This window comes from Micromesistius poutassou (assembly GCF_964030765.1).
Source record: "Micromesistius poutassou genome assembly, chromosome: 2".
In the NCBI taxonomy this organism is placed as follows: Eukaryota; Metazoa; Chordata; class Actinopteri; order Gadiformes; family Gadidae; genus Micromesistius; species Micromesistius poutassou.
In genome coordinates, this window is record NC_140272.1 from 411,185 (window position 1) to 421,619 (window position 10,435).

At 45.3% G+C, this 10,435-nt stretch overlaps 1 protein-coding gene across 1 annotated transcript in view; it reads right to left on the reverse strand.

Annotated features, from left to right (window-relative positions):
* Positions 1–7,610, reverse strand: part of LOC311338352 (guanine nucleotide-binding protein G(i) subunit alpha-2) — a 37,538-nt gene extending 29,928 nt beyond the window's left edge. The window contains exon 1 of the mRNA XM_084463582.1: positions 6,866–7,610. Within this exon, the coding sequence (XP_084319708.1) occupies positions 6,866–6,983 (118 nt within the window). The 5' untranslated portion in view covers positions 6,984–7,610. The remainder of the gene's footprint in view (positions 1–6,865) is intronic.
* Positions 7,611–10,435: the final 2,825 nt, after the last annotated feature.

Genomic DNA, 10,435 nt, shown 5'->3' on the forward strand with positions numbered 1-10,435 from the left:
TCTACCTCAGACGTAGCGGGCTGTGTGGGGGGGGGGGAGGGGTGTTCTACCTCAGACGTAGCGGGCTGTGTGGGGGGGGGGGGGAGGGGTGTTCTACCTCAGACGTAGCGGGCTGTGGGGGCTCCAGGCCTGATGTTTAGTCCTCAGTCCTGGTGGACAGACAGGATGGGCGGGCTTCCTCCACACAGAACAAAGGATTAGCATCTACTTCTGTTTCAGACTGCAGCCTCTGAAAGAGGAAGTAGCAGGGAGGAAAGGGCGTGGTTGGCTGAGCGCTAAAACAGGAAACGCAACAATTCCATCAGCAAACTCCATGCCTGAAAACGTGCCGATGAATTAGCAGACCTCGAACAGAACGGCTCAGAGCCTGGGGAGAACCAATGAGACCGTCATACATTACTTTATTAGTACATCATACAAAGACGTTAGTAGTGTATTATATACAGACATAAGTATTATAATATTCGCAGATATTAGTAGTATAATATACGCAGACATTAGTAGTATACTATACACAGACGTTATATTAGTAGTATATTATACACAGACGTTAGTAGTATATTATACAGACATTATATTAGTAGTATATTATACACAGGCATTAGTAGTATAATATACACAGACATTAGTAGTAAATTATACACAGACATTAGTAGTATAATATACGCAGATATTAATAGCATAATATACGCAGACATTAGACAATTTCCTGTTTCGGCCGTGTTGTTTCGGTGATAAAAGTGTTTCGGTGGCCGAAATTTCGGTGCATCCCTAGTTAGTAGTATATTACACAGACATTATATTAATAGTATATTACACAGACATTAGTAGTATATTACAGACATTAGTAGTATATTATACACAGACATTAGTAGTATATTACACAGACATTAGTAGTATATTATACACAGACATTATATTAATAGTATATTATACACAGACATTAGTAGTATATTACAGACATTAGTAGTATATTATACACAGACATTAGTAGTATATTATACACAGACATTATATTAATAGTATATTATACACAGACATTAGTAGTATATTACACAGACATTAGTAGTATAATATACAGACATTAGTAGTATATTATACACAGACATTAGTAGTATATTATACACAGAACCCCCGCTCGGAGGACCACGACCTCCTCTGAAGGGGCCCATGACCCTATGAGAAGGGGGAAGTGGACTGAACTCATTTCCTGTGATGGAAGGGAGCGAGGAAGGAAGAGAGGGGGGGCTAGGATGCTCTACAGTATGTGTTTATTGACATGGAGGCGATGATGGAGAGAAGCCCACCTCCAGGAGGCCACAATGTACACAATCAGAGGAAGAGAGGCTGCTCTGTTGATGTTCTAGGTGAACTGATGGACTCTGGAGCGATGGAGGAGGCTAGTCAGCTTGCCAATATCGTCCACGCTAAGGGTGCAAGGGGATTCTCTCGACAAGGTACAGTGTGAAGGAACAATGGGATAGAGTGAAGAACAATTTATACAATTTGTGTTCCATCTCACTGATCACTTTCATTGGCTGACTAGAACCCTACTAGAGAGCGGTGTGCTTTGATTTGCTGTACTCCTCCCACACAGACACCGCTTATGGTTCAGCAATGACTCAACCGCTCAAAGCCAGCTCATACAGGCTCAGGGCCCTGGTGACTAGAGCCAGCTCATACAGGCTCAGGGCCCTGGAGACTAGAGCCAGCTCATACAGGCTCAGGGCCCTGGTGACTAGAGCCAGCTCATACAGGCTCAGGGCCCTGGTGACTAGAGCCAGCTCATACAGGCTCAGGGCCCTGGTGACTAGAGCCAGCTCATACAGGCTCAGGGCCTGGTGACTAGAGCCAGCTCATACAGGCTCAGGGCCCTGGTGACTAGAGCCAGCTCATACAGGCTCAGGGCCCTGGTGACTAGAGCCAGCTCATACAGGCTCAGGGCCTGGTGACTAGAGCCCGCTCATACAGGCTCAGGGCCCTGGAGACTAGAGCCAGCTCATACAGGCTCAGGGCCTGGTGACTAGAGCCAGCTCATACAGGCTCAGGGCCTGGTGACTAGAGCCAGCTCATACAGGCTCAGGGCCTGGTGACTAGAGCCAGCTCATACAGGCTCAGGGCCTGGTGACTAGAGCCAGCTCATACAGGCTCAGGGCCCTGGAGACTAGAGCCAGCTCATACAGGCTCAGGGCCTGGTGACTAGAGCCAGCTCATACAGGCTCAGGGCCTGGTGACTAGAGCCAGCTCATACAGGCTCAGGGCCCTGGTGACTAGAGCCAGCTCATACAGGCTCAGGGCCTGGTGACTAGAGCCAGCTCATACAGGCTCAGGGCCTGGTGACTAGAGCCAGCTCATACAGGCTCAGGGCCCTGGAGACTAGAGCCAGCTCATACAGGCTCAGGGCCTGGTGACTAGAGCCAGCTCATACAGGCTCAGGGCCTGGTGACTAGAGCCAGCTCATACAGGCTCAGGGCCCTGGTGACTAGAGCCAGCTCATACAGGCTCAGGGCCCTGGTGACTAGAGCCAGCTCATACAGGCTCAGGGCCTGGTGACTAGAGCCAGCTCATACAGGCTCAGGGCCTGGTGACTAGAGCCAGCTCATACAGGCTCAGGGCCCTGGTGACTAGAGCCAGCTCATACAGGCTCAGGGCCTGGAGACTAGAGCCAGCTCATACAGGCTCAGGGCCTGGTGACTAGAGCCAGCTCATACACACGTCCTGGTGTTAAACAGTACAGGAACGTGTCGCTTCCTCGCTAGGTCCAGCCACACAGAGAGAGCAACAAAGTGGCGTGGACCGAACCTACAACCTAGTTCAATGAAGGCAGCGGTCCCAGCCTATCAGGGACGGCGGCGTGCGGTTCGAGACGGCGTCCTTGAGTGGCGCAGCTTGTTTACAGATCGCTCCGAGCCTGAGTATCTGTGTATAATCAGCCGAATGTAATCACACCAAACAGCCTCCAGAAGTCAGCCACAGGCTATAATAAGAGAGACACTTTGTGTCTATGCAGCACCACTGACCACAGCGTCCGCCCTCAGACCGTCCGCCGTCACACCTTCACCCTTGCAACGTCACCCCTCGCACCGTCACCCATTGCACTGTCATCCCTCACATCGTCACCCCTCACATCGTCACACCTCGCACCGTCACCCTTCGCACCGTCAACCCTCGCACCGCCACCCCTCAGGTATACATAGACTGTATATAATACAGGTTAAACCAACCTAACATAGACTGTATATAATACAGGTTAAACCAACCTAACATAGACTGTATATAATACAGGTTCAACCGACCTAACATAGACTGTATATAATACAGGTTAAACCAACCTAACATAGACTGTATATAATACAGGTTCAACCGATCTAACATAGACTGTATATAATACAGGTTCAACCGATCTAACATAGACAGTATATACCGGTAACCAATAACCAAGACTTGAATGTGAACCTGTAAATTTAAACAAACTGTAAAATGTGTTTCTTTAAACTTACAGACTGGAAAGAGGAGCTGTCATTCCACAATATATGTCTGCCGGTAAAATGTGTCATCTGAACCAGAATAGACGGCTACTGTGTCTCCCTCCATCAATCTCCATTCATCTTGTTTGTGTAATAGTTCAAAGAGTTAATCTGACTTCACAGCTGGAGATCTTGGCACACGTCCATCTAGTAGTACAAACAATTATATTCTGGAAGAACGAATAGAACTGAATCCTCAACACTATCCAGCTGAGGTCAGCAGGGCAAGACTGCTCAACAGAGCACATCTCATGAGGACGTAGCAGGGTCATGCTGCTAGGGAATCTGAAGCTTCCCTAGCAGACCCTGGGTATACATGGTAGAGAGTACACCATGTACAGTCGATTACATTGTGAATATGGGCTTTAGCCTTCCATTGTAAAGCATTAGTAACTAGTAACACTCTCACTCCACAGAGACATGGGATAGACCACTCACACATCAGCAGAAGAGGAAGAGAAAGCACATCTGGCATGCATCACGTGCCACCGAGCGGTCTGCGGGATTTGGAAAATGTCAGTTTAACATAAGAAAGCGATTTTTGCAGCAGCAGTCTTCACTTTATAATCTCCCTCCAGAATGCTTTACACACACCTAGACTGGCAATGCAGCAGTACGTCCCTCAGCTCCTCTTAACGGAACTCCTCTAGTGCGGTCGTGGCACCCAGCCTACTCTCATGTCAACAATGTGACGCCACCTTCTACTACCAACAGCTGCAGGCTGGCAGTAAGTCACAACGCCATTGTTACATCCGTCTGTCTGTGGCGGTGACCATGGAAAGCCTTCCGCTGGAATACCTTCTGTCTGCAGCCATGAGGTCCTCCATTTACCAGATGAGACATTAGACACTAGGTTGTTCTACATCGTATTGTGTCCGGGTTGGTCACCAGATCTCTCTCCTTCTCTTAGCAGCATGTTTGACTCGTATTGCTGTTGCTCCATTAAACCCCTCCAACATGACGACCCCTCACCATATTACCAACAAATCTCATATGGTCCCATACTGAAGATTATTTTAATAGAATAGAAAGAAAATAACAATCTTGACATATTGAGAATAGAGTGAGTGCGTGTCCTGCAGTCAGCTGGGCCCGCGGGGAGCCTGATTTCTTATCCAAACAGAATTATTTACATAACCACACAGCACGCTCATGTTTTCAGTTATTCGGGCCTGAAGGCAAATCTGTCTACAGCATATTTGTATTGACAACGTGAAAGAGAGAGCATGCGTGTGATGGAGTGAGACATGGCCTTGTTCTCAATACAGCTGCTGAAGGCCCACTAACCCTTACGCTAACCCTCACGCTAACCCTAACGTAACCTTAACGCTGACCCTAACGCTGACCCTAACGCTAACCCTAATCCTAAATTAGGGGCGAGGTGAGTGAAGCTCCATGAGTGTCCTCTGAGGCTCAGAGACCAGGAGGCTGTGAGGCTCCATGAGTTGACAGCACTGAGGGACCATCGGTGTGTCAGGATAAATGCTTATTAATTCCCTGCATCTGACATGATGGCGTTTTTGTGATGAAGTGTGGGAAGGGGGGGGGGGGTTGGTCGTTTCCACGGCAGCAGAGGTGAGATGTGAGAGGAGAGTCTCAGAGGAGGCGTGATGCAACACTTCCAGGACCATGTCACACTCTGACGAAACCCACCTCACTAAGCTCTGGAATCAGCAAGAGAGGCTGCCCTTATCTTCAAGATACAGAGTAACTTGTCCAAACATACGTCACTTTACCATGAAACTGGAGTGGAATGAGTTTGAGTAAAAACATTATTTGAGAGCGTTCCTCTTATGCAGAGCCATAAATTAAGTAATATGTCCCAAATCAGTGAGCAGTAAATACACATTTCTCCCTACAAGTTGTCAGTTTTATAGAGAAAACACATTAGCTTAATTTAAAGGCAGGATCCCCCTACTTCTGTTCTTCAAGAAGGCACTGAAGATAAGAACACTGTGAGGTGCACAGGTGAATCAGCTCTTAGATCGTGAAATCACCACATGTCTCTAGGAAACTTCAGTAAGCTGAGCTTATATTCAGACCTCACCTAGAACACACACACACACACACACACACACACACACACACACACACACACACACACACACACACACACACACACACACACACACACACACACACACACACACACACACACGTCATTAGTCTTTGAACCAGGCGCACAACTTCCGCACACATGCATCAAAGACGCAAGGGAAGAAGGCATGCCTGAATGTTTATCTCCTTTAAACAGGGAGGAAAAGAAAAGTGAAAAGTAAGAGAATAAGTTGAGCTGTGGTGGGCAAGCTGAGGTGGACTGTAAACACAGCCAACCCATTTCAACATTTGAGGTCACCACTGGAATCCTTAAAAGGAGGTTCAAAATAGCTTTCTTAAAAACAGAGACATGCAAGGGTGAGGCTGCTCAATAATGTACATGACTCCATATCAAAGGACCTCATAAAATATAATAATGTGCATGTATTTTCTGTCAATAAAAGTACCACAATGAATCACTATCAGTAAGTGTGTCCCTGTGTGTTAAAAAAAGTGATAGTTAAGCACTGACCACGTCGTTTTTTAACTGTTACACGACAAGTCAGTCGTCTGTTACACTGTAACAGACACTCAGAACACAATCTATGGAGTCCGGTGGAACAAAGCAAAGTCCACTGTGACGGACATAACGCCTTCACAGTGGAAACTTGACCTTCACCCTTTGCACCTAAACAAGATCTCGTAATTCCAATCAATTATTTGCGAATGCCGGCACACTTTTTGATAACATCGGGTGATGTTGATTTGTGATTTAAAAGAACGGAAAGTTCAATAAAGGAAGGTTTAACCATTTGTAAGGGGTAAACAGGTGAACCCTTACCTGTCTGTTTCACTAGGGTAACAGGTTAACAGGTTAACCCTGACCCAGTCTGCCTGACTAGGGTAACAGGTTAACAGGTTAACCCTGACCCAGTCTGCCTCACTAAGGTAACAGGTTAACCCAGTCTGCCTCACTAGGGTAACAGGTTAACCCAGTCTGCCTCACTAGGGTAACAGGTTAACCCAGTCTGCCTCACTAGGGTAACAGGTTAACCCAGTCTGCCTCACTAGGGTAACAGGTTAACCCAGTCTGCCTCACTAGAGCAACCCTGACCCTAGACATTAGGGGTGTAGACCTGGCCGTGGGTTACTTGAGCAACTGGCAGTATGTGGTGAATCTACCAACCGACCCTTATCGACATCAACTATAACCCATATAACTCTTGCTCATGGTTGGGTTTCCCAGATGTTCCCACGGCGCTTCACAGAAGAGCCCACGACCCACGGAGCCAAACACTCACCCAGCAGCAGCAGCTTCACCTCCCGGGCCGCCTTCTCGCCGTCCTCCCGGAGGTTCTTGTCGATCATCTTGGACCTCTCGGCGGCCGCCTTGTCCTCCTGGCTGACGGTGCAACCCATGGTGCCGAGCGCGCGCTTCAGGACTGCTGCTGGTGGGACCGCTCCACGGGAAAACAACGTAACCTTAACCCTTAACCTTAACCCTTAACCCTAACCCTAACTTCACTCAGAAAGGCTTCGTCCTCACTGCTACGGCTGGAGCCGAAGAACTTCCTTCTCTGGTGGTGGAAGACCTGGCAGATGTTGACACGAAAGGAGAACAGTGGTAAACAACGCAGTGATTTGTTGAGTTGGTTTGGCTTTACGTTGGTTCAGCTTTAAGTCGGTTTAGATTTAAGTCTTTAAGGTTAGCTTTAACTCATGTTCCGTCAGTAGACATCAGGGATGCTCTTCTTCCACGTCAGGAAACCAAACAACTTTGCGGAACTTTAAGAAGCCTGATGCTTGAAGCGTGACGGTCTCCTGATGCCGCCGTCTGCGCAGGTCCGCACGAAAACGGGCACGAAGTTCTCACGAAATGACTCCGAAGTTCTCACTAAATGAGTCCAGCGGTGAGACCGAGGGTTGGGGCTCCGGTGCCAGGAGGCTGACGGTGGTTCTCCTGGTGGTTCTCCTCTCCGTTATGCGTTCCGTCCCCTGATCGAGGTTCTCCGTTATGCGTTCCTTCCCCTGGTCGAGGTTGATGGTTTGAAGCCACACCCGCGAAGTTCTCCAGCACGAGCAGAGGAGACCGTGCCGCGCGCCTCCCGCTCGGCAACGCCCACTCCGAGTGCATCATGGGAAATGTAGGCCAGGATGTATAAACCCGTAGTCAGTTAAAACGGAATATTTATTTAGGTTTCCTACATTTTTAGTTTTCGTTTATTTTAGTCCTATAGATTAGGAGTTTATTCATGTTCATTTGGTTCAAGATATAGCATCACAAAAGCTGAAGCAGGCTAAAATATACAATGTGAGATAGATGTGAACTACCAAATAATAAAATAATGATAATAATAATTAAGATAATTGTGTAGGCTACTTATTCTTAAGTTATCTTTACCATCCCCCAAATAAAACATTAAACAGTCAAATGCAAACATTTAAAAAATAAAAGGCAGGAATGGTGTGAATCAAAGCCAGCTCTACAGCGCCCCCTGGAGGCGGTCCGTGTTGGAACTTGAGGGGAAAGTGATATTAATCTGAAGAAACATGAAATGTTATCTTATTATCTTTATTGCAATGTTGCTCACAGTCCAATTACTGCCAGCAAGGTATTAAAATACATCGAGATACAAGAAAATAGAGACATAACTTGGAGGGCGATAGAGCACTTTAAAAATAATTACATTTAATTTTTAATCAGACAGAAATGCACCTGCTATTTACATTTTACAAACTAGATAGGAATGTAGAATATAAAGGGTTTACATTTATATACATTATGTATAAATGCTGGCTGACATCAAAAGTATTTTTATTAGATTTATTCATTTACGTTACACACAGTTCAATAAATCACATAGGATTAGTAGATATAAGGTCAACAACGTAACAACGTCATTAGCTCGTACCTCTGCACCAGCTACTGTCTCACTTTCTCTGATGTCGCATTGTGTTGCTTTTGTCTATTTGTGCAATAAAACCTGGAAACCTGCCCTGAAATTGTGAAATACCTTCAGTACTGGGACCATAGATCAACATGTACCAGTAGAAACCAGTAGAAACCCTGGTCCGGATCCACCGTACACTCCTTTTTAATGGGGTCATATCTGAGTGAAACATCTGTGTGGGCTTTACTGATCTGTCATGATCCAATGATTCTGATTCTGAAGCAGCTGATGCAGATAAGAGTTCCTATACTGGAGCATACAGATCATCACAGAATTGGTCTGGAAACAGTTCCACTCTACACTGGAACATACAGACCATCACAGAGCTGGTCTGGAGACTGTTCCTCTCTATACTGGAACATACAGACCATCACAGGAAACATTTCAAATATAGACCTTCAAAACAGTTTGGACACAAACGTGTATTAAACCCTTATTGTTAGCTGACTGCTGCGTTACGTTTGGATCATTACACATTAACGAGGGGACACTAGGATCATGTTAGTAACGAATCAACAACAAGATATGTTAACATGACAACAGGCATACCGACGGGTCAAACCAGACTAAGACTGGGACAATAATCAAAACCGATTCATCAGCAGGATTTCTCTTTTTTAACATTCTGATTTAACATTTTTGACAGATTTTACATTTAGTGATTAAAATCTGACCGAATTGAAAAAATCTGAACAGGAATCAACCATTCACCATGTAAACACCAATTCACAAATTCACCTATCAATGACGATGGACCAAACACTTCCATTAAATAGTCTGATCCGAGCAGAGGTCCAGTCTGACGATATATGTTAAACACAAAGGTACCACAGGTTCAAACCAGTCGACACATTTTGACACGTTTCCTCTTTCCACCACATTAACCCTAACCCTAACCCTAACCCTTACCCTAACCCTTACCCTAACCCTATCAGGTGACGATCCCCAAAAAGGATTAACTCTTTAAGATCCCGTGACAATCCCCAAAAATGATTTTTTTAAAAGCAAAGCACGAGTCCTAATTTGTACCCTAATAAGACCTCTCATTACATTGCTTATTTTGTCGACACACACATAGTTATTTCAACATTAAGTAATATGAAAGGGACGTTCCCTTACATTGAATCTATCAAATATAGGATTATTTTACAGCTCCAATCTGCATGACAAAGGATAAGGGCTGTAGTTTGAGTAAAGTTGTGCTTGTTAGGTGAAAGTGCTACATGACTAATCATCTGCAGTTAGAGCGACCCTGGTATATCCCTATATCACTATATAGTGCTATACTATATATATATCACTATATTAGTATAACAGGTCAGCTTGTCTTGGCCGCAAACATTTACAGACTCCAAGCTGCTCACTGGCCGCCCAGTGGGGGACCCTGTAGTTTATCTATAAATAAATTCATTTATAAATAAACTCATTTATTTATAGATATTTTGGTTATCTCAGACTGTACTTTTTCACTAAAAGTTTAGAAAGAGTGCATTCGAATACTCTGTCTATTCGCAAAGAGCAGTAAGTAACTTTCCTATTTTCATAAACGGTTCCATTTTCGTTTACTACAATCCCAAATATAGAAAAATAGCAGACTATCAGCCTCTTTGACTCTGGATTCAGGGATTGAAGAATCCCCCGACCCGAGAGAGCCAACCCTTGGTTCTGTTGGTTTTCTGATCACATTGTCACCTGGACATGAAACAAAAAACAACAGACCTCCTCAACCGATATCAATGGCCTCATGGAAACTAATATGAGCGCTCCAAATGAAATGGGAGGATATTTGTGATGGAGTCGTCGACATTTAAGTCCAACCAAAAAATATATGTTGTTTAGGAGTGCTGAATGCACAATGTGTACAAAATAATGTCCCAGGTACTCACTTCCTTTTGCGCACACTGATGGTGATTTTCTCTC